Consider the following 25,782-nt stretch of genomic DNA (forward strand, 5'->3'; position numbering starts at 1 on the left):
GATCAAATTTGGTGATAACATTCTTTGGCAACAAGTATACAAATTAGGGCGATTAAAAAAAAATTTTTTTTTTTGTTTTCCATTGCAAACAGGCTTAAAAGTTTCTTTTTGGTGTAAAAAGACTCCAGTTAAAATTTGAGCCCTTAATATTAATATTTAGATAGTCCTCATCGCACTTTTTTATGTTCCATAAGAATAACATTGGAAATTTCTTTTTTGCACATTCTGATACTTATTGCAAGCCCATCGTGCGTCATATAAAAAATGTCTTCACTTATTCTTGTAGAAAATCGCACGCTCTACAAAAAAGGTCTCTTATGATTTTTCGTTAAACTTAATAGTTTCAAATATATTAGAGGTCAAGTTCAATGTATCGCAAATTTGACCATTTTCAGTACATTATAGCGGATTTAATGGTTTTATTGGAAAAGATTGGCAAAAAATTTGTGTTAATCTTAAATTTAGTCTGTTAGAGAATATTTGTTCATATTTTTTTGTAATAATATGGCCAGTGAAACTCTGAGAAAAAAATTAAAAATAACTTTCAGTATTTGATGAAAATCATATTTCAAAAAAACAATACACACTGAGGAACACCAATATCTATTTTTACAAGTATCAACAAACTAAACTACTTCATTGACAACTACACCGAGTAGAAAAGTAGTTATATTACCGATATAGGGTCTAAAAGTTTTTTTCTATCGGGACATTGATATGTATGAGACAACTCGATTGCTTAACTATAATTTTGAAAATTGATTGTAACCATAGAAGTTTTTAAAACATGTACGGAAACTATAATAAAACAAGAATAATTAAATACAGTACTTTACGTGACAAGATTTGATTTACACAAAAAATTTTATAAATTTTACATATAAATTTTTTTAAACTATTCGATTTTTTTGGATTACTGTAAAAAATTCTTCATGAACGTTTTCTAAGAGACCGAGTTCAAGGACCATAAAGTTTTTGCTGTAATGTACTGAAAACGGTTAAATTTGCGATAAATTGAACTTTGAACTCGAATAACTTTTAAACTATTAGATTTAACGAAAAATTATAAGAGACCTTTTTTGTAGAGCGTGCGATTTTCTACAAGAACACGTGGAGACATTTTTTATATGACATACGATGGGCTTGCAGTAAAGATCAGAATGTGCAAAACAGAAATTTCCAATGTTATTCTTATTGGAAATAGAAAAGTGCGATGAGGACTATCTAAATATTAATATTAAGGCTCAAATTTTAACTGGAGTTTTTTTTACATCAACAAGAAACTTTTAAGCCTGTTTGCAATCGAAAACAAAAAAAAATTTTTTTTTTGAATCGCCCTAATACAAATACAATTTTTTTCAAAATTTTTTATCACATGGTTATCGAATAATTGAACGTTAAATCGAAGTTCTTATGCACGAGATGTATAACTGTATATAAGTAAACTCTATGCTTATACACGTGAACTTTAATGTTCAATTACTCGAGAGCTATGTGGTAGAAAAATCTAAAAAAATTTATATTGTTTTATCCCTTTTTATAAAGTAAGGTTGTGACGCGTGAATTAGCTGTTCATTGTCATCGCTTTTCCGCGATTCCGATTGGTTCTTGAACACGACCATTGTGGGGCTAAATTTATTTGGTAAAAACAACGCTCATTCGTCCCGTCAAAATGACAGCTTGGAATTCAAACCATCTTTGACATTTCGTCGATACCGTTTTGCTCGACTCGATTTCTCAAAAATTCTTCGAACTGAACATTCTTTCAATAGTTATTAATCAGTTAAATTATTAAATGTAAATGAATCCTGGTAAAAATAAATAAAAAGTTACGCTATGCAAGAAGATGACGCGCGCGGAGCGCGCCTCTGTGACTCACCAAGTACATTTTTAAAGAATACATTTGCCAATTTTTATGAAATTCTTATCATTTTGAAATTCTTAGTATTTTTAACATGGTTTAACATGGCAACATTGTATCGTCGCGATCCACCCTTCTTAAGACACGATGAAGTTTATACGTAAGAAATGACTCGCACGTTGATCAATGAGATCAAGAAAAATAATTTGGCGGAGGAGCAAAGAAACCACATCAATCTGATCAACGGGCATGAGTTTCATCCTATGATTCTGGTTTATTAAGGAGTTTCGGTACAGATGTCTAAATATTAAGAAATTGATCAAATTTGGTGATAATGTTCTTCAACATCACGTACGAAAACACAAATTTTTTCAAAATTTAAAAAATTTTTTTTTCAAAACACAGAGAATTCTGACACTTCAAACGACACACCAAAAATTTATGAAATCACTTAGAGATTGTAAAAAATTGGGGTGGCTCACTTGATATGGAATACCCCATTAGTATTCAATATACAGATCAAATAATACGGTCTTCCATACTACACTAACGAAAAAAATTAAAGGGTTAACAAATTTTTCCGAATTTTTAGTGATTTTTAAAAATGTTTCAATTTCAACAAAAATGCAGAGTTACATGTTCTGCGCAATTTTGAGAAAAAGTGCGAGAAAAAAATTTTTCAACTCCACAAGCTTAGAATTTTTTTTTCATCTAAGCCATAGTATGGACCGGATAGCTGGTTTATTCAGCTTCAATTTGCTTTTTTTAAAACTTTGGTAGGACCATTTTTTGCTGAGATGTTGAACTTTGAATCAAGAAGGATCCTTTTATCTTTGATCGACGATAGCTCGGCAACCAATGGTCGCACAGGAAATTCAAGGGCAGTTCTGAAAACTGGAATAAATGTCTTACAAGATTTTGCTGCGATCTTGAAGAAAAAAGTTTGTTTCCATCCTTGTCGTGCATTTAAAAAAATAGGAAAAAAGGTAATTTAAGTTTTTTCAGAAAGTCAATAGCCAAATTTCAAATAATCATGAAATGACTAACGTTGAGTATGCCTTTTACTATACAGCGAATATACCCCCAAAAACCCTGCCATGTTACATCTCGATCTAATCAATCGTTTCCTCGTTGCAGCCGGTCAAACATTAAAAAAAATTTAAGGGTCACGTTTTTTTACGTTTAACACGTCATGATCATGACAAAAATGAAAAATAACAAATTTTCAAGTTTTTTCCACATATTTTCTATAAATAAAGTTGAAATTTACAAAAAAAATTTCCGAAAGTTTTTGATTGAAAATTGATTTTTTTTCTTAAGGCTTCCAACATTTATTTCAAATGTAACTTCGCAGGATTTTTGGGGGTATTTTCAGCTGTAAAAGTCATACTCAACACTAGTCATTTCATGATTATTTGAAATTTGGCTATTGACTTTCTGAAAAAACTTAAATTACCTTTTTTCCTATTTTTTTAAATGCACGACAAGGATGGAAACAAACTTTTTTCTTCAAGATCGCAGCAAAACCTTGTAGGACATTTATTCCAGTTTTCTGAACTGCCCTTGAATTTCCTGTGCGACCATTGGTTGCCAAGATATCGTCGATCGAAGACAAAAGGGTCTTTCGTGATTAGAAGTTCAACATCTCAGCAAAAAATGGTCCTATCGAAGTTTTAAAAAAAGCATAAAAATTTGCAAATTTTTTTCTCACACTTTTTCTCAAAATTGCGCAGAATATGTAGCTCTCCATTTTTTTTTGTCATAAAATCTTGAAATTAGAAATTTGAAGATTCAAAATGTTTTTTTTAGACCTCGATACCACTATTTTTCACTGAAATTGAAACATTTTGAAAAATCACTAGAAATTTGGAAAAATTTGTTGACCCTTTAATTTTTTTCTTTAGTGTAGACCTCATTATTTGACCTGTATATTGAATACTAATATACAATAGCTTCGGAAAGTAGGAAAAAAAATTGACACATAAATCAGATTTAAAAAATCTAAATTTCTCCAATCATGCCGAAAAAATGATATTTGAATCTAAGTTCATGCTTACAGGAACGTCTTCCTCTTAACGGATATAGCTGCGGCTTTGCGTAGATTTTTTTTATCATTTGGAACCGTTTTGGGGGGCGGAGCGATCAATTTTTTTTTTCCCATATTGTAAAGTAACGCCCTTGCCGACCTGGCCTGAACGCCGCCACGCGTCGGTTCGAGCTACCTTAATAGAAAAGAAGCAGGTATGAAAGAAACGTGAGAACGCGGAATTTAGTTTTGAAGAATTTAACAATTGCGATTTATTCAATTTTGATTGATTTTACAGGATAAATTCGTTTTTGATTTGTTGTCGTGAAATATTCGCGATCGCGCTCGCCGATTGTGAAAAATTTTGTTTCACTCGTCGTTTCGAATTTGAACAATTTTCAATTTACGCGTTTTTCGCCTATTTTCAAAATAAAAAGCAAAAAGGTTTCGATAATTCAAAGTTTTTTTGATTTTATATAATAAGAAAAATTTATTATTATTATTATTAATTTGCAGCGATATATCTCAAATTCGTACCGCGACCTCTTGAATTATCGATAATGTTACGGAATTTACAAAATTTACAAAAATAAAGTTTTAGGTCTAACTCGGGCTCAGTTGTGACAAGTTTGAATTTAAAAAATTATAATCAAGAAAATTTACAGAATTTACAAATTCACAAGTTAATTTACAAAACAAACCATTCCTGATCCTAGCAAGCAAAAGAAGAAATAAAAATAGGTTAAGTTAAGGAACAAACCCCAGGCTCTGGGATTGAAACGTCACCGAATCGCTCCGAGATCCCGTGCAACGGAAATTTGGAAAGTTTAGAGGTTGGGTGCGGACCCTGGACTCTGGGATTGAAACGTCGCCGAATCGCTCCGAGATTCCATGCATCCCGGAATAGTTAGGATAGGTTAGGTTGCTTGCCAAAATCAGGAAGAATGTTTGAGGTCAGCCTTTTTTGTTCGAAGTCAGAATTTTGAGTAAGGACTGCCTGCCGAATGAGTCGCGCAGCGCTTCTTATACCAGTGTCCCCATCATAAAATTATCAAACGCCGAATTTTCGGTTTTCGGATCGGTTCTGCGCATCTTTTCGTAACGGGACTCGCGATTGGCTCGTGGCCATGATTCGCGCTCTACTGTTGATCGAGCGGACTAACGTACGATGCGCGGACTACCGCTTTTTATGTTTTTCTGCTTTGTGTGATTTTTAACAACAAAAACTTCCACTTCATTCGTTCTTATTTAATTTTTTCTATAATTCAGCGCTGTTATTCAGTTTAATACGATTTGAATAATTATATTCGCTAAAAGTCACGTACGCGTCCTATAGCCCATCAAAGCTCTACCCGTGCATGCGTCATAAACACGCGTCTTGTTTTATTTGAATTGACACCAATTTTCTAAAAGAAATAATCTTTTTATTACTTTTCTTCGATTCGTTATAATTTTCCGCATCTTTCGAGCCTATTTACATAATTTTACGAAATCGCGTTTAGTTTTTATTAATAAAACAAAAAAAATATGATAGTTCGAGTTTTTAATACGCGGCGCCGCTAGTATCGCGCTTCACCGCTTGTATCGGGCCTTTGTATTGTCCACCAGTACGGCCACCGCCGGCCAGCAGTGACGCGTCTCACCGATCGTTGTACGCGCTCGGTCAAAACATTGCGCCGCGTCGCGATGTTTTTCGAGGTTATGTTCGGGTTCGAGGCGATTCGGGTCGTTCAGGAGGATGTTACGTCACAATATCAAGGGCCACCCTACTATATATTTGGAAACGCTATGCTTATACACGTGAACTTTAGTGATCAATTACTCGATAACTGTGTAGAAGAAAAATTAAAAAAAAATTGTGTTGTCAAATTTGGCACCAAAGAATATGTACACCAAATTTTATAAAATTCTGAACTTTTTGAAATTTTTTGTTTTTAGCATGGTTTAGCATGGCAACATTGTATCGCCTGTACCGAAACTTCTTAAGCTACAGATAATAATCCTCGAATATGGATTCCAGCTAGCATCTTCCTCCCATCGATTATCCTAAGACTACGTAGGCGCAGGCCATAGGAAGGAGCGAACCTGTTTGAAGGGGAAACACGTTTAGCGACAGGGATATATTGAGCCAAGCAGTACGTATATCCAGCCATCCAAGGTAACCATCCCAGGGGCAGAGGATTAGATCACGCAGGAAGAGCAACAAAACGGCAAAACCAAAGTATTTGGATATTGCAAAGCGAGCAAAATACGAATGAATTATCCGAAAAACTGACCTGTGGAAACCGCTAATCGGCTGTGAACTGTCCGGAAGGTACTCCGTCAACGGTGCAAAGTAGCCACCGTACTCCGGCATCGGTAGTGGATGCGGTTGGGGAATATCGAATTTTTCACCGTGACCAGGAACTTTGTTGCTCGTTATCGTTGTACCCGTTCGTGTTATGTAGATCGACTCGTCGGTAGTCAGCTAATTTTTCGTTTTGGTTTAATTATATTCTACATAGTTCGAAATTTATTTGGACATATGAAGTTTTTTACGAACCTCAGCTTCTGTCGTCGGAGTGGAGAAATCGTCCGGGAGGATCGGGGGCCCACTCGCTGTTCTTGTCTTTTCTATCCTTGGCGTTGGAAAACCGGCTAATGCTCGCAATGCGGTATCCGATTTCGATCTGAAAGAATTTTACAACTCTTTTTTAATACCTTTTATGAGATGGTGACTTAAGATTTCCTGTTTCAATTTATTTTTTGTTTCTTGCAAATTATTTGTAGCGAAGTTTGTTCACCATAAATTTTGACTCTATTCTTAAGACTGATCACAAATATCATTGTGTGAAATATTTCTCAGCATTCATATCTCTGTTTTGAAACAGCTGTGTACTCGTTTGGAAGCTAGTTGCCAAAGTCTCTTCGACCAAACTCTCCGATTTTTAATTGCGTAATTATGCAGTTTGGCTACTTTTCCGAAAATCATCGGAAGAAATTTTTTTTTAGCATCGAGAAGAAAAAAAAATTCCATTGATTTTCGGAAAAGTAGCCAAATTGCATAATTACCGTTAATTGTTCCTCACACATAGAGACGTGTTTCAGAATACAGAAAAGTGAAAAAGAGTTGTAGAAACATGGAGATGTAAAGCATAAAAAATATTTCAGATTTTTCTAACAGAATCGATAAATCGTGAAGTTTTAGAATCTAATTATTAGAAATTTTACATATTTTGGATCAGAAACATTTCTTATAAACAGATATTCAAAATTGTCACTCGTGACGAATAAAGTTAACGACGCGAGAGTCATTTAAGAAGGGATATGTTTAGGAATAACGTTGTTTTAAAACAAAGATAACTTTCGAAGAGATAAACAAATATTGGAGTAATTTCACTGTTCTTTTTCAGACGAAAATAAATATTGTAAATTCTGTCGCTACTGAATAAGAACATACGAAATAAATTTTTTTTTTCATCCCCAAAGATGGTTCAATCCCTCAATCTAGAGTGAAACGGTTCTAAAGGCTTAAATGAAAAGGCAATTCACATTCTGAAATAACCTCGGGATCCTACATTTGTCAATGTCCAATTTTCACTTGACCATTTATTATTAAAACTGACCCTGTTTTAACGGGATCCTCTCCGGAGTGACGCTTCGTATGTATCGTGCCTTTTTCAACAGCCAAATCTCGCGATGGATTTCCTGGATCTGCCGGTGGTGCGTCACTGTGGGATGAAGCTTTCCTCATACTTGTAAGCCTGTAGAAAGGCGGAGTTTCCGTACGCTCGATAAGACAATTCAATGTCTCGACTGTTTGCAGTTCAATCATCATTTCGTCCACTAAACGATCCGGTCGAGCCCTCGCCAGAAATAACACCACTCTCTTTGCCTGTCACAATAATACACTTTTTCCGAATCAATTCTAAAAACATAGGATACGCTGAGGGCGACAATTTTCTGACAGCTGTAATAGTTTACCATTAGTTTCAATTTCAAATAAGTAGGCATCAATTCATTAGTTGTTTTTTCACCAGCTTCACTCTTTAAACAGTAGTCATCAGCTTTAATTTTAAAAAAAGCCGGCATGAATTCATTAGCAACGGGTTATTGGGTATTTACAATTTATCGGACTGTGATTTTTATGAAATCCGCAGCAACCCGTAAAACCATTGTTGAAAATTTGTTTGAGCCAATTTTTCCCCATCACTTTGCAAACAAAATCTGTTGGATAATTTTAACAACCACAAATGGAGTGACATTGCGTATTGCGAGCCAAACGGTTATTAACTTTTTTACCTGTCCGTATAAAAAATGCGACGTTGACGCTGCAAATGTCTCAATTTTGCTCAAAGTTCGGCTACGTTTTTTAGATTGATTATTTTTCAACTGTATACTTTCAAATTTATACGCATATTATTGAACTATTTGGAAAACAACGACGGATGGCTTAGTTTATTAACAATTGAACAACAAAAAAACTCGGTGTAATAAAGCGTGAAAAAGTGTTTACAGAATACACAGTAGGATCGATGAAATACAAGAAAAAATGTAGCCGTTCTTATAAAAATGAAACAGGATTCTTATCTTTAATAGGTAATCCGAATCTTTTTCGTAAGTTCAATTCATGAGAGTTTGTAGTTAACAGTTTCGGGGGTCATAAGTTTCCAAATTTATTGCGGACGACGGCCTGAAATTCTTTTCTACATAAAAATGGCCCGCAATATCGGCTTCTAAAATACTTTGTTGTGCGTTCAAGGGCTTTCTCGAAGTTGCTTTTTGTCCAAGATGAATTGATATTTCCCCGATTTACACTCTTATTCCAGTTTGGTTAATCAATATATATACATACAAAACGGGAATAAGAGTGTCATGTAAATGGAATAATAGATTTGAGAAATGAAATGATCAATTGTCACTTATGCAATTATATAAGTATGAAAAATATAAATTAACGCAATAAAATAAAAATAGAATGAAAATATATTAATATACGAAAAAATAAAATAGTTAGAATATATTGGAGTGAAATTTGCATTGATGTGAAAATAAAATTTAAAATTTCCATCAGATAAGAACTGTTAAAGAGAATATGAAAGTTGTAATCAGGCCGTCACACATGTTAATGTGGAACCATTTTAAAATTTCTCACTTTGATACAGAAAATGATTAATCCAAATGGATAAACTTTAAAAAAGTTATGTTTGTTTTTATATCATTTGAAAATGGAACATATTAAGTTGAGAACCTTTTGTCTTTAAAATGAAAAATTCATATCGGAATTTACAACCATCTCCATTGCTGGCTATAGAGAACTTTCAGCAGAGCTGTTCTACTAACTTCCCGTTTTGTACTTTACCCAACTCATTCGCCCGATTACATTTTATCATCATTTTCATACTGTTGTTCATTATTAATAAATAGAAAAGTTCATAGTGAAAGTGATGAAGTTTTTTATAAAAGTTAATTGAAAAGTGCCTGGTTATAATTTAACAGTCTTTTAAACAGAAAAACTTTCTGTGTCGAACAATTTTTCGCACGACACACTTCAGTTGAAGAGTTTGAGAAAATATAAATTTTGGACCGAATGTAATTTCTGAAATTCACATGTCCTTAAGATGGTTCCTCCACGAGACAGTTAAATTAGGAAATTGTTTAAATTTGGCATACGTATTGTTTAACATATGAACAACACCTCCATAAAATTTTAACAAGTTTTACCATCCCAAACCCGAGATATATGTAATTGAAGTTGACTCAATTAACACGTATTATATGGACCATGCATAGGCAAACAGCACATTATTAATTCTACCGCTAATATACTAACATTAGGAAGTTTATAAAAAACGAGGAGGAGCTAGAGCAGGATATCACAGATATTGTGAAAAAAAATCAAGGTGATTGACCATCTAGTTTGACAGATATAGTCTCGAGAAGAACAAAGGTTTAAGCTGCATACGATATATTTTGCAAGCGAACAAGCGAATGTCGTCTGTATAGGCAACCATTTCTGTGTGTTGAAGCGTAGCCCGGATAGTTCCATCAAAAAATTTACTCGCGATGTCAGATCAAAAATACTTTTAGAATACATTTTACGAAAGCAAATGATATTTGTACTATATCTACTGGCACCGAGTACGTATATAGGGTCTTTACAAAGTTATTGATTACGATCCAAACGAATTATCAATTCTTTTAATATGCAGACGGTACATAACTTTTGGTTGGGGCTGTCGCAGGGGATCGACCTTAAGGGGAAAAATCGCGATCATTTTTGTGTGGCATGAACGTATGGTTTCACTCACGTATGGTAAAAGTTCTTGAGGTGCCATGCCCGAGACGATGATGAGATATCTGATAATGACCTTCAAGTTGTTCGGCCAGCAACCACAAAGAGTAGCCCAAAGTTCCTCGACCTCTTTTGGATGTTCGTCCGAGAACTGATCAATCATAAATTTTAGATCGTACGAAAGATATCCCTTTGAAGCATGAGGGTCAAGTACGAGTAGTTTCAAGAGTTTTTACCTTCGTTGTTATGTAGAACAAGTTGTTGAGAACCATTTCCGTTGCTTCGGCGCTACCCCAGCCCTCTCGGCGTGCTCCACCACGTGCCATGTCACTCGCATAATACTTGAACACACAAATCCAACAAGAATTTATTACAATTGAGGGGAAGATTGAGGGGAAGCGTGAAAAGATTGTAAACGTTTGCACTTCTTAATCCCGAGGAAAGAATTCGAAACGTACATATATATACTTGGGCCATCTGTTTCAATGATGGAAAGAACAAGCCAAATTGATCTTTACCAGACTATCGAGTGTATATGCGAACTAATTAGAACAGTCAGATCATTCGACGATGTTCAATATTATCCGGAAGTTTATCGGGAAAATGAAAATTCTAAGAAAATTACAAACTAGAAACTTCTGTATATGGAGTGTGAGAAATAATTAACGCACTTGGAGAATGGAACAAGTTTTGAAAAATGAACATTTCCGATAGTGGTCTAAAGAAAATCACAATCATTCGCTTACCGGTGTTTCCTTGTTTTCGACCGTATCACATATATTTTAGTCGGTTAAAAATAAACTTGGTTGCAAATTTTCATCAATCTGATCCCTCCGATTATAATAATCACGAAGGGGGCGTAGCTCAGATGGTAGAGCGCTCGCTTAGCATGCGAGAGATACCGGGATCGATACCCGGCGCCTCCAACACAATCTTTTTGCTTTCGCCCTGTCCCCACTCGCCTCTCGTAAACAACTTTCAATTTTCCAAAAGTAGATCACAGATTTACCCTGGATTGATCCTTTCAATTATAAACACTACAAGGGGGCGTAGCTCAGATGGTAGAGCGCTCGCTTAGCATGCGAGAGGTACCGGGATCGATACCCGGCGCCTCCAATATCCTTTTTTATCTTCCCCTCTTATTGTTATTAACTTTTTTCATTTCTTCACCTCCATTCACCTTTAAATCCATCTTGGTCAAAAGTACACGCAAACTGCTTTTTCTATAAACGAGTTCTCTAAACTATCAGGATTGGAATAACGGATAATATTTCGAAAACATGTATGCACTATTTTTCATAGGGTAGATGACGGTTCGAGTCAAGAGCCTCCACAGCCACGTTCAACAGTTAAGAAACTTGAATATAATCCCCACAATGGCCATTAAACTGTGCATGAACCTTTAAAAAAAGAAACATTCAGGGCAGACGTTTGATCTTTTCTTGGGCATGGTTCCATACTTGAGAAAGAGTTAGCAAAGATTCAAGGGTTTTCTACAACCTCGAGGGCTTAATTGTTACTATAATAACAGAAAAATATGTAGCTATTCCTGTCCGTGTTTTATTACTTAGTGTTCATGTTGCTCAGTTTTGTTCTGCGTGATCATGCTACTTTGAAATGTAAATTCAACGCATTCTCATTTTTAAAGTCGAATCACATTGTAACGTCAAAATAATTCATGTGTCCTTTGTTGCGAAAAGTCAAAAATCACTTCGCCAATCGAGTGAAAACACAGCTATTGTGGAGTATAAACGCTCGTTTTTCTGGATTTAGATTTTTTTTATATAGTATCACATTGCACAGTAATATTCCATAATACTGTTTTGGATAAGTGATCGAGAGTTCAAAAAATTTGTATAAAAATACTTTGACGAGATAACCACTATTAATCATTGGATATGTAATAATGTATCGTGAAAGAAAATGTGTAACAAATATTGTAATTATTCATTTGGTTGAAATTCATTAATTTGGTTATAATAAGATATGACGAGAAATTACATATGGAATCCAATTTAATCGATTTCAATGGAGCTCAAAATTTCAATTACGTAAGCAGAGCAGCTCCGGTTGAAGTAGCATGAGGTTTATAATTCCCTGAACATTTGATGAAAGATGCGTGTTTGTACTCTTTCGAGTGAACTCCTCGATCACGAATAAACAAGATTGTAATACAGAATCGTTTAACAAGCTGCTCATAACGAATGCACTGCTGATTGTCCGATCAGCGAAACGCTTCGAAATATTTCCTCCGTCAAACAGGCCACATATAATTTTCGATACCTGCGTATGCCGAGGAACGCGATGAATTTTCTTACAGACCGATGACGTCCGATAAAATTGGAGCAAGAGTGAAAGGTAAGAGTGACCACTAAAAAATTACCAAGACCGAAGGGGGCGTAGCTCAGATGGTAGAGCGCTCGCTTAGCATGCGAGAGGTACCGGGATCGATACCCGGCGCCTCCAAATTCTATTTTTTTCATCCTATAATTAACCATTTTATATTATTATTTATACCTAAATTAGACGTGACCCCAAATTTCACTTCCTTCACATTTTAATTTCAACATCAAACATCATATTTTTCCTCATTCTTTTCGACAAAATTTCATAAAAGAAGATTCTTCATCTCTCAAGTTTTTATTAATTCGTCAAAACGTTGCAACTTATCAAAATTAGAATGTCTAGCACCACTCATTTTTTCAGCTTTGAATTATGTTCAAACTGAGAAGCAGCCAAACTTTTTTAGCCAACGCGTTTGTTTACATAGAGATAACGAATCAAATTATATTCACGAGAAAAAATCAAGTGTAAATGCAACAGAAACAACGAATTGTAATTCCCACCTCAAGGGATAATGCCTGGTTACTTGGACGAGTAAGTACCAGAAAAAAAAAATACCCGAGTAGTAGAAAAAAGAAATTTCGCTGGAAACTGACTTCTGTAATCCGTCTCGAATATATTTGTAAGATTTTAAGGAGTTATTGCATCAATTGGGACAAAGCTCAGTCTCGTGTATGATTGTGCAGGCGTTCATGCGTGCAACCAAAAAAGCATTTTGAACAAGCTGAGTAAACAAAATTAACCAAATTTTTTTATGTTAAAAAAAAATTTTTTTCTTTCAGGTTTTTTTTTACAATACTCTCGATCTGAGAAATATGGTTTGTCGTAAAAAAAATCATTTTCAAATTGGAAAAATAAATGAATATTGACAAATTGCTCGCTATAGTAATTTTCTGCAGAAACGAGAAATTCGAACGTTTGGGACAATAAGAAAAAAAATCGCAGCACTTTGAAATTTTCAAGGTCATTTCGGACACTTTGAATTTGTCAAATTCCAAACGATATCCTTCGTCGATCCATTATATCTAAGGTTATACAAAATTATCCAAATATCCTTTAATTTACCATATTTTACCTATTTTTCAATTAAAAATCTCATTTCGAAATTATTTTTATTCATCGAAAAAATTCGATAACGTTTTGTAAGGAATCATTTGCAGTTTACAAAACCTTGCTTTCATTTTCTTCATGATTATTATTTTTCGAGTAATCAATCACCAAAGTCAAATATGATTCCTTTACTTTGATCGATGATAACTCTGCGACAAATAATCGTACAGAACTCGTGGGTATATTAAATTGAAGGAAACTGAATTTTCTAAGAAGCTTCATAGTAGCATTACTCGATAATTTTTTTAAAGCCCTTAGACTTTTTTGAAAAAGGGAAAATATTTGGCAAACTTTTTTTTTCGTTTGTTTCCTTCCGATTGCTCATGAACTATGCAAGCTATAAAAAATTCGAGAATGGGTCCTGAAATTAAACGATTAAACGAACTTACCTGTAAGTGAAGTTCGATCGTAATTGTATGAAGTGCCTCTTCCGATAGAGCACGATGTAGTTCCCTCTACTATGTCCGAATCACCACACGCTTTAAAGTCAACTAGATACTTTTTTGTCCCTAGCTGACCTCTTCTATATTCATGTTCATTTATTTAAAGTGTTGTCATAAGAAGGGTTCATCTTTAAGATGAATTTGGGATTTGTTCTAGTGAACAGATTTTAGAGTGGGAAGTGGTCTATCGGAAGAGGCGCTTCATACAATTACGATCGAACTTCACTTACAGGTAAGTTCGTTTAATCGTTTAATTGTATTTCGCGCCTCTTCCGATAGACCACGATGTAGATATTTAAAGAAATACGATAACCCAATATTTACTGGAGTTAGCAATTCATTTATATCGTGAAATGACGTATACCATTAACATCAAAATAAATCTTTATGTTAGATGCTAAAATAACACAGCTTTTTCGTAGATTGCATTAGCAAACGCAGTGTTATCCGGTACAACTGGCAAGTCATAAAATCGAGACTTCTCTGAACAACCTGTCGCCTTTTTGATGCTGTCGATGCCAAGACCCTTTTGTTTGGCAGCTGAGATTGACGCATGAAACGTGCTATGAGCTGAGAATATCCAAGTATCGACGCCACTCGCTTTTAAAACATTTTTTGTCCATTTTGCCAGAGTTCCAGCCGAAACTTTTCAAATTGGTTTCTTTAAAGAAACAAACAACGAATCAACTTGACCTTTTATTCGTTCTGCCTTTTGTAAGTAATTGTCCAAAGTTCGTTCGAGACAAATTTTTTCATTTATATCATATTTAGGTAATAATAGAAGTGGCTGTGAACGATTTCGGCCCGATGTTTTGATTATATCCGGTATCTTCATCTGTATCACGTCCTGACTTCTTTCGATGTTCTGCAATTTGATTAATGACAGCGTCTGCATCCTCTGACCCGTTATAAGAGCTAAAAGAGTGATGAGCTTTCCAGACAGTAAGCACAGCGGCATATTCTCATTGTCATCCAACTTATCAAAATAATCCAAAACTACTTTTGGATCCCATGTATGATCATATTTTGGCCTTGATGGGCGAAGTTCCGATATTCCTTTGAACAGACGTCGAATATGAAAACCTTGACGCCGATCTAAGGGAATTAAGCGATTCATGAGCCGCTCCTCCCTTGAACTCTTCGGCGAGAATTTCAGTTGCTTCCTCTATCGATGGCTGAAAGGGACTGATCTTCTTTTTCTGACAAAAATTCCACCACTTCCTTAAAGCGCAGTCATACTGTTTAAGCAACGAAAGACGCAGCGACGAGATCATCAAATGTAATGCTTCTTCCGGAATATGTTTTGCTTGGCAAGCTCTCACTATAACCTCCCGACTACCAGGGAAAGGCTCTTCTACAGTGGATGCGGTTCCCTGTCAGAAGAACAAAGTAAATCTCTACTTGGTGAAAAAATGATAAAATGTCCCAATATCATCTCACAGAACCTAGGGTACGCCACGGTTGAAAAGGCCAATTTGGTACCACTAAAATTACTGATGCTTTTTCATTTTGGATTTTCCTTAAAACTCTCGTTATCAAGGCAAAAGGAGGAAATACATATCCTAACGAAAATTTAGACCACGAAATAGTGAATGCATTAATTGATAAGCATCCTGGGTCATGAGACCAAGCAATATTACAATTTCTTCGAAGGCCAAATCTGCCAATGCAAACTCAGATTCTTTCTCATTTTTTCTTGATTGGTAATCGGCTTCGAAATTTTCCTTCGTACGGGTGGGGATCAAATGTTGGAATGATTAAGGAGGGTGGCTACGTTCGTCAAATTGATAAGAAATTGATCAAATTTGGTGATAATGTTCTTCAACATCAAGTGCGAAGACACAATTTTTTTCAAAATTTTCTTCTGCTTAGTTATCGAGTAATTACGGATTAAAGCAGATTTCTTATGCCCGGAATGTATACCTATATATATGGAAACGCTATGCTTATACACTTGAACTTCAGTGATCAATTACTCGATAACTGTACAGAAGAAAAATCTTAAAAAATTTGTACTGTCAAATTTGGCCCTAAAGAATATGTTCACCAAATTTTATTAAATTCTTATCATTTTGAAATTTTTTATGTATTTAACATGGTTTAGCATGGCAACATTGTATCGTCGGTAGCCACCCTCCTTAAAATTTCGAACAGCTAAAATCTCGAATTTATAAACTTCGAATGATAATATGGAGACGGATAGATTCGACTAGAGCTTTGAATGCCGAAAATAAATAAAGCAGAAACTGCAAGGTTCGAAGCACCTTTACATCGAAAATAGAATGTAACAATCGCCCATAGGACGATGACTAAAATATCGATTTTTCGAAAATTTGACTATCACTCTTTCGATTCATAAATTACTACAGTCAGCGATACTGTGAAAATTCACAATTTTGAAAATATAATAACGAAAGACCAAATATTACTGAGGTTGAAATACTGAAACACCAAAAAGTCGAAGAGTGAAAATATCGAAACGTTAGAAAGTCGATCGATCAAAATAAAGAAATGCAGCGGAGCTCCAAATACACGCGTCTCACTCACTCACTTACTCAGTCCGGTGATCTCCAATTTTAAACATCGCCATTTTGACTTTCGCCTTTTCGAGCTATCGCTATTCCGCATATCTAAGTAAGTTTTATAGGCTCGAAAAATTCACTTTCGATTTTTTGCTACTCTATATTCTGGTCTGTCTGTAAAATAATTACTCTCCATTTTGAATTCGAACATATGAACTTTTGACATTCGGATGGTCTGTTAAAATTGCATTCGAAATGAAAACTATTGAAATATATATTTTCGAGTAAATACGAATTCAAAGAAGGAATTTTTGATTAAACACGCAATCTGCTGAATAGTCGATCGGGAATAAGAATTTCGAATTATTTATTTTTCTCCAAACTGATATCACAACTTTTAAAATTTCGAAATATCGACCGTTCTACAATTCAGTTATTCGACATATTGAACCCCACCCCTTCGTACCAATAAAAGATGCAACGATATTCAATCACCTTTCCTCATACCATTCCCATGTCGTTTTCGTCAATATTGCTAGGCTCTGAACGCGAGTTCCACCTAATTTCAGTAAAATATCGCAATTATGAAACTGGCTTGCAAAGCACTTCAAGCCAAAGAAGGCAGCAGTTAGCTCCGAACAATTAATATGCATCTCTCTCTGCAGTATTCCAAAAACCATAAGTGTTTTTGCTTCCACAGACCGCTCCCCAACCGGATCTTGATGCATCACTGCGAATTTCTAAAACAAAATTCGGAGGTCTTATGGAGTTTTCAGCATTAACCACTTTTTTCAACCCTCAATGAACCTCATTTTTTACCTCCAAAGACAGAGATATATACTCATCGAAACGGCCACCGTTCTTTCTCAACGCCAACAGTTGCGTTCTTTCGAATATTTTAATGTGCGCAAAAACATAAGGGACCGCTGGACAGCAGGATACGAGGGTTCCAATGAAGACTGTGCAAATTCTCTAATTTTAATTCGATTTTGAGGGAGTAATCTTCGAGCCAGATTTAATACATTTAACTGTTTTTCTTTCGGTAGCTCCATTGACATCTTCTTAGAATCGAGCCAGAATCCCAAGAATCTGCACCTGTGCGTTGGAGTTAATTGTGATTTTTTATAATAGACTTATAAGACTTTCCAACAAGGATCTCGAGATAAGTGCATTCTCTTTACACTGACAATGAGAAAAAGATCTTTTAATAAGTAAAATATCATCAAGATAAATCACTGATGAAAACCCTTTTCCTCTCAAAAAAGCAACCACTGGTTTCAAAATCTTTGTGAACACATACGGTGCCGACGACAGTCCGAAGGGCAAGCAAGTAAATTGGAAAAGGACATTCTTGAAATGAAATTGCAAGTATTTTCTGTCAACTTCAGCTATTACGATAGAATAATACGCATCTTTTAAATCCAACGACGCCAAAAAACACATTTCATTCATTAAATTTATCGCTGTCCTTCTATCCTCCAGTTCAAAGTGCTCAGTTTGCACAAACTTATTAAGCTTTTTAAGATTTAAAACCAATCTAAAGCTTCCATCAGATTTTGGAACCGCAAAAATGTCAGATAAAAGCTGATCTATACTCTCCTGACATTTTTGAATTGCACCCTTGCTGAGTAATTTCTCTATCAGATCGCTCATTATAGAACTCTCTTTATCCGACCATACACGTTCTTTTGGAATAATCGTTTGATGTGGGGTTGTAAGGAAAAGGATTTTATATCCTTTAACCCAAGCCAAGATTCGCTTGTCTGACGTAATTTTACGCCATTATTTCTCGTATAAACGTAGCCTACCCGTCATGTTACTTACAGGTTCAACTAGAATTTCCGATAATAACGCTGCTCTTGTCTCCGTTTTGGTTCCTCCCGACGACGGTTGTCCCTCTGCCGCGAAGTGTTGTTCAGGTTTTTCGATATATACGGTTTCTTCCCGCCCGTTTCCGACGTCCTCTGAAAATGCTGACCGGTCTGACGTCGAGGCAGGGCCTTCTTCGAGGCTCTTTCCGAACAACAATTCATCTGACGTCGTCGTCGTTAGAACCTCTTTGAAAGGCGTGTTTAAATTTGCGAGAATCAAATTCTTCCTGACCTCATCATGTTGAAGATCTGATAGGAGACGGCCGACGTCACTCACAATCAGTTGTTCTAAGAGCACGAACTTTTCTTGTTTTTCACATAAGACTGCTTGAAACATTTTCCCCATGATGGAGAGACATGCGCTGATTTTATTTTGTTTAATAACACAATCCTTTCGTCTCTTTTTTTATTTGGTTCCGAAATGGCACCATTCACCTCCGGAAAAAAAGCGCCGGAAAAAATTTCTGTTAACAACCACATGACGCATGGCAACCTAATCTGTAACGAACGTAAACAGATGCTTACTTACTTTTCCGTTTTTTATTATGTTTTTTCTTCTTCATCATTTTTTCCAGTCTCTTCAATCTCTTTTCAAGGACATTCTCTATATTCTCGCTATCACTTGAATAATTCAGTGTCATTTTACCGATTGTGTGTGACTTCTTTAGCACACAAAAGAAGAATGAACATGAATATAGGAGAGGTCAGCTAGAGACAAAAGAGTATCTTGTTGACTTTAAAGCGTGTGGTGATTCGGGAATAGTAGAGGGAACTACATCGTGGTCTATCAGAAGAGGCGCAAAATACAACTACAATCTGCTTCTATTTAATCGCCTATGCCATAATTTTCCTTAAAGTTCCAGCCTGTTGAAAATCATCTGAAAATTTGGATTAGTTTTGAATATTCTATAATTGTTGTGTTTAGTGTATAAACTATACAATATTTCAATCTTTCGTTACCGGATGATCTAATCTGAGAAGCTATTTTTGCAAATCTCCACAAAAATTGTTGCATTTTTATAGTCTCTCATCTAATTTGTTTATTGTGAAAAGGTACGTAATCATTTCTGCATCAGCTCCTTGCGACAAATTAAAAAAAAAAAGTGTGATAAAAAAAATGCAACATAAAATCTCATAAAATAGTTTTGTTTGGGCTCATTTCATGTGAAAAAAAAAAATCCTCATGGGATGGATGCTGAACAGGAGTCGGATCAATTTTATTTAACTCCTGTTCAGATAGAAGAACGACGCAGTATTGAGTACTCTATTTTTGTTTGGTTCTGTGTGCATCAAAATGCACCAATATCGGCGTCACGTTTCGGTACGGGAACGTTTCGGCGCCGGCCGTTTGGGCATGAGGACGTTTCGGCGTGAGAACGTTTCAAATGAAGACGTTCCAATTCACAAATATTTGTTTTGAATATTGCTCCGAATTTGGTAAATACTATTTTTCAATCAAAATAAAAAAATATAATGCAAGAACTAAAATCAAATCGCGAAGGATAAAAGAAAGCACGATTATCATAGCAACATAGAGTATGATTTTTTATGGAAGCAAGAAATTTTTATCTGCTAGTCAAATATCCTGTAACGCAGTTTATTGCGGTTTTGCATTGTTTCGCGGCATGAAGGATGGGATTTGATACCCATGATGATTAACTTCAAATTTTAATCGTCGCTCTCGGAGGGCACTGCCCTACAAATGCTCTATATGCGGGTATTTAGCTGCAAAAACGGGCTTATGGGGAAATGAGGTAGAGACTTGTTTTGTAAATCTAGAGTTTACCCCGCACCTTATAAGTCCCGAGTTAAAGCGATTTAAAAAATCAGCATACCGATTAAAGTTGATCTTCAAAAAATCTCCACCAAAAATTCTAAAAAAAATTGTAGCGCATACAGAATGATTGAATATAGATTTTTACCTTGTTGACAATTTCGCTAAAACCTCATGGTTTTGTCATTACGTCGTACTTTCTGGAAACGCTATTTTTTTTGTAAAAAAATCGGATAACGCGACGAAAAAACTTCGCACCCAGCTTTTTGCAAAACGAAATTAAAGCTAGTACTCCCTGTGTTACGTTTTCCATGGTGAATACCACTGGAAAAATTTTCTACGAACCGTGCGCGCGATTTTCAAGGGCCAGAAAAAGGCAGAAAAACGGCCAACCTTAAGAGTATGTACTGGACCGAAAAAAAAAAATGAAAAACGTTTTATTAGGGCACAAATTGAAGCTACATGTGTTCTCCTTAAAATGCCGTTTGCAAAATTATGATATCTCTTTTTTTGATTGAGTAATCTAACTTTTAGTGTTTCAAGAAATTTCAACTAGCTGGTGCTATAATATAAATTGAATACTTAATATATATTGTAACGTAACGTTTTTCCAAACGACCCGAATCGACTCGAACCCGAACATAACCTCGAAAAACATCGCGACGCGGCGCGGCGCGATGTTTTGACCGAACACGAACAACGACCAGTGAGACGCGTCACTGCTGGCCGACGGCGGCCGTACTGATGGGCAATACAAAGGCCCGAAACAAGCGGCGGAGCCAGACACTAGCGGCGCCGCGTATTAAAAACACGAACTAATACATTTTTTCTTTTGTTAATAAAAACTCAACGCGATCTCGTAAAATTATGTAACTAAGTTCAAAAAACGCGGAAAAATATAACGAATCGAAGAAAAATAATGAAAAGATTATTTCTCTTAGAAAATTTGTATAAATTCTAATAACTAACGAATAAAACTAATTTGAATAAGATTAAATAAAATAGTGAAGCCAAATAATTCAAATAATTAATTAATAACAATTCTCATAAAATCTTTGTCAATTCAATTGAATAACAAGCTAAAAACATGAAAAGCGGATTTCGGCGCATCGGGCAAAATCACGATCGGCCAATGGAAAGGCGCGAATCAGGGAAACGAGCCAATAGCGAGTCACGTTACAAAAAGATGCGCGGAACAGGTCAGAAATAGAGAAATTCGGCGTTTGATAATTTTGTAGTGGGAAAACGGGTATAAAAAGCGCTGCACGGCTCATTCGGCAGACAGTCCTTCCTCAAAATTCTGACTCGGAACAAAAAGGCTGACCTCAACTATTCTCCCTGATACTAGCAACCCAAACCTATAAAACCTAACCTATTTTCCTTGGATGCCTGGGATATTGGTGAGACTCGGCGACGTATCGATCCCGTAATCCAGGATCCAATTCCAAACCTATAAAATATTTTCCGAATTGTTGTTATACGGGACATTGGAGGGGTTCGGCGACGTTCTCATCCCGTGGTCCGTGGACAATTAATTGCCTAACCTCGCGGGTGCTCAGGATATTGGTGAGACTCTGCGATTAATCGATCCCGTAGTCTGGGGGTCCGCATCCTAAACCTAACCTACATTTTTTTTGTTGTTCTTCTTTTGCGTTGCTAGAATCAGAGATGACTTTATTTGTAAATTACTTTGTAAATTTGTAGATTCTGTAAATTTTCTTTTTAAATTAAAAAATTGAAATTAATCAAGTCCCCGTCAAATGAAACCGAGATTTCTGTAAATTTTGTGAATCTTGTAAATTTTAAGCGGTGCGAATTCAAGGTTATATTGTGTCAAACCTATAATAATTCTTTTTCATTGTATAAAATCAAACAGTGAATTATCAAAAATTTTTTTTTGTTATTTTTGAAAGCGAGCAAAAATCGCATAATTAAAAATTGATTAATTCGAAACGGCGAGCGGAAACAAATCTCCCACAACCAGCGAAAGCGATCGCGAATAATTTACGATATTCAATCAAAAACAAAATATCCTGTAAAATCAATAAAAATTTAATAAATCTGAATTGTTAAATTTTTCAAAATCAAATTCCGCGTTCTCATGTTACTTTCATACCTGCTCCTTTTCTTTAAAGTAGCTCGAACCGACACATGACGGCGTTCAGACCCAGGGGGGTCGGCAAGAGCGTTACGTTACAATATACAGGGTGAATCATTTAACGTGACCACCTCGAATAATTCCTAAAATAAGCGTTGAATGAAAAAAATGTTCAGACAAAAGTTGCACGATTTCGAGGGGCACATTACGTGGTACATTTGTTGTTTTGATAGGTAGAGATGTTTCGGAGATTTGAAGGTCGACTTCGTTTTTTAAGTGGAATGCTATATTTTTTATATCAAAATATGATAGAGTATCGAATTCTGATGAATAAAAAAGTATAGACCTACATTAGCCCTAAGCCTCATAGTTAACAAGTTATCTCACTACATTCCTTCCATTACCTATGATACCTATGTAAAGATGGGAAATCGTGATGGTATTGACAATAGGATTATCTGAATGATATAATTCATGTTTTTTTACAGAAAATTTATTTTAACAAATGTTCGAAGTGATGGCCATTAACCTCGACACATTTGAATTGGGAGAGGTGCAGAAATCCCTTGGCCTGCTCGTTCGCCGGATTTAACTCCGCTTGATTTCTTCCTATGGGGAGCTATAAAGGATTGTGTTTACCGTGATGTTCCTACGACACCGACGAATATGCGAGAATTAATTACAAGAGCCTGCGCTGCTATCACACCAGGAACTATTCGAAGATCAAGAGAATCATTAGTTCTACGTCTTCGGAAATGTGTCGAGGTTAATGGCCATCACTTCGAACATTTCTTAAAATAAATTTTCTGCAAAAAAACCTGAATTACATTATTTAGATAATCCTATTGTCAATACCATAATGATTTTCCGTCTTTACATAGGTATCGTAGGTAATGGAAGGAATGTAGTGAAATAACTTGTTAACTATTAGGTTTAGGGCTAATATAGGTCCATATTTTTTTCCTCAGAATTCGATACTCTACCATATTTTGATATAAAAAATATAGCATTCCACTTAAAAAAACGAAGTTGACCTTCAAATCTCCGAAACGTCTCCACCTATCAAAACAACAAATGTACCACATAATGTGCCCCTCGAAATCGTGCAACTTTTGTCTGAACATTTTTTTCATTCAACGCTTATTTTAGGAATTATTCGAGGTAGTCACGTTAAATGATCCACCCTGTATATATATATATGTCCGTGATCTGTTCATGCTTCAAAATATCATGATAAAATGACAACTCGCCGATGTATTAAAATTCAGTTTTTAGATTTCTAAACGATTATTAGTAATTGGTATTAGTGCATTTACCATGCAGCGTTTTTTTTTTAGTGGTGTGTTTATTTTGTATGCAAACGAGATTATGAAGATCGCGGATGTGATCGCTGATAACATTTCGATAACCGATTTTTTGGTTAAATTATTTTTTCTGCCTCTGTGAAATAAAATGGACAAGCAGGACAATGTTTCTAAGGTTTTCATAATGAAAGTGGCAAGAAAAAAGTGAAAAAGAAAAAGAAATGTCAAAGCAAAGGAATTCAAAAGTCTTGTATGTCAACAACGTTATAGCAGAGACTACGAGCTCGTGCACAAGACAGAAAAAAAAAGTATTTTCCAATGACTTTTCCGATGCTTTTCGGATCGGTGGTAAAATGAAATAATATATGGGTCATTCCATGTCAAATCGACCACTTTCAAACCCGACCCTTTACGATTTGGCTGAAACTTCGTAATCTCGTTTTTCCCTATTGAAGACATTCGTGAGAATTTTTTCAAATTTTTTTACGCAACCCAAAAAAAGTTATGGATTTTTTTAAAAAAAAGGTTTATTTTTTTTCACACAGCTGTAACTTTTTCAAAAATTGACCTATCGGGACGTTTTTTTTTCAAAAATTTTGTTTTCGAATGTACTTTTAGATAAAAAATACAAAAATAGTTTTCTAAGTCGAATTCTATGAAAATTTTTAGTTTTTTGGAATAAATCATCAATTTTTCGAATTTAGACACTTTTAATTTTTTTTTGTGATATCGAAAAAAACTTTGATTTATTCTACAAGTAACCCCGTAAGTTGCTTAGTGGGCCAATTTTATTTTCTATTTTTTTTTATTAAAAAAAACTTTATTGTTTATTTTCAATTTTCAACTCCTCTAGATTCAAAAAATTTGTTTCACATCAATATTAATCTTTGTGAATGATTTTAAGATATTTCATACCTAATGCCTAATCTATTTAAATAGAATTGAATATTTTTTTTTATATTTTAGCCGTAGGACAACTCTAATCTTTATTTCTCAAATCTTAAAGAACCCTAAGGTGAATATCTGTGATCCTATCTATCTCTATTCATAAATATCTCTAATTTAAAGAGCTTTGAGAGTAATTAAACTGTACTCAAAAATAAGAACGTTCTTAATAACTCCATGTCCTATTATCTCTAATCCAAATTATCTGTAGGTTTAAAGATCTTTATTTTAAAACGTGTCTATTCGATTACATCTTTAATCATATGCATGTCTATTCTTAAATATTCGCAAAAAAATCTCTCATCAATACAACTCTAATCTTTTACAACTTCATTCCGATACAACTCTGAAATAAGTGAAAATCAAGTTGTTTTTGCTCTCATTAGAAAATGGTGGTCTTTCCTGAACTCATAAATCTAATGGAATTTTGTTATTCGCAAAAAAATTTTAAGGCTACCTTGCATAATTTATTTCTTTTTTTTTGTATATTTAGCTATAAATTATGAGATTAAAAAATGCGTGGCTACAGATGGCAGTTTTTGTCGTTCTTCCAAAAGAAAAGGTGAATGTACTTTACAAAAACAGTTTTTCAAAATTACATGTTATAACAATGATTTTTCCATTTTCTCAAGTGATTGATATCGATTTTCCGGTATTTTTCATAAAGATGAATTTTAGTATGCACGAAAATTTGTTAGGACGTCATACAAAAATGACAACGTGCCAAATAAAGCTGTGTTTTGCCAAATTTAAATTCTTTATTTCGAGGTCTCATATTTCAGCGCAGAAAACGATAAAATTTGGGAATTTTCAAGTTTTCTTGTGCGTTATAGAAATTAGTAAAATTATTTAGTAATTAATCAAATTTATTAATTAGTAAAATACGACCGAATTTTATTAGAAAAAAAACGGAGACCAACGGATGCAAACCCATAAATATTTTTCATCAAACTTCCAAAATCGGTTTTGTAATTTTTGCAGATTTAAAAAAAAATTTGAATTAACAAGGTCGAAATACTAGGTCTATTGTACAAAGTTGCCTTCCTGTATAAATTCAAATAATTTTTGATTGTAAAAAAACAGTTGAGAACTAAAAATTGTTGCGATTTTGCATTCATAAGCCTACATTTCTTTTTCGTTAAAATTCAATCAAAATATTTTACTAATTTTTATAATCAATGGGAAAACTAGAAAATTCGCAAATTATAACG

At 34.8% G+C, this 25,782-nt stretch overlaps 2 protein-coding genes and 3 non-coding genes across 8 annotated transcripts in view; 3 read left to right on the forward strand and 2 right to left on the reverse strand.

Moving 5' to 3' along the window:
- fry (Protein furry) overlaps window positions 1-25,782 on the reverse strand; it is an 87,072-nt gene that overhangs the window by 12,536 nt on the left and 48,754 nt on the right. For all 4 annotated transcript variants that reach the window (XM_043429930.1, XM_043429929.1, XM_043429931.1 and 1 more), the window contains 5 exons: window positions 10,398-10,502; window positions 10,178-10,312; window positions 7,493-7,761; window positions 6,430-6,556; window positions 6,164-6,354 (listed from right to left, as the gene is read on the reverse strand). In XM_043429930.1, the coding sequence (XP_043285865.1) occupies window positions 6,164-6,354; window positions 6,430-6,556; window positions 7,493-7,761; window positions 10,178-10,312; window positions 10,398-10,502 (827 nt within the window). The remainder of the gene's footprint in view (window positions 1-6,163; window positions 6,355-6,429; window positions 6,557-7,492; window positions 7,762-10,177; window positions 10,313-10,397; window positions 10,503-25,782) is intronic.
- On the forward strand, window positions 11,015-11,087 carry TRNAA-AGC (transfer RNA alanine (anticodon AGC)). The gene has a single exon. It is a non-coding gene; the product is annotated as a tRNA-Ala (tRNA).
- Window positions 11,205-11,277, forward strand: TRNAA-AGC (transfer RNA alanine (anticodon AGC)). The gene has a single exon. It is a non-coding gene; the product is annotated as a tRNA-Ala (tRNA).
- Window positions 12,555-12,627, forward strand: TRNAA-AGC (transfer RNA alanine (anticodon AGC)). The gene has a single exon. It is a non-coding gene; the product is annotated as a tRNA-Ala (tRNA).
- Window positions 14,419-19,265, reverse strand: LOC122416852 (uncharacterized). Its single transcript, XM_043429934.1, has 2 exons — window positions 18,404-19,265; window positions 14,419-15,430 (listed from the first exon to the last, which is right to left on the reverse strand). Exons 1-2 carry the CDS (start codon window positions 18,794-18,796, stop codon window positions 15,077-15,079), a joined length of 747 nt encoding a protein of 248 aa, XP_043285869.1. The 5' UTR covers window positions 18,797-19,265; the 3' UTR covers window positions 14,419-15,076.

This window comes from Venturia canescens, chromosome 10 (assembly GCF_019457755.1).
Source record: "Venturia canescens isolate UGA chromosome 10, ASM1945775v1, whole genome shotgun sequence".
Taxonomy (NCBI): domain Eukaryota; kingdom Metazoa; phylum Arthropoda; class Insecta; order Hymenoptera; family Ichneumonidae; genus Venturia; species Venturia canescens.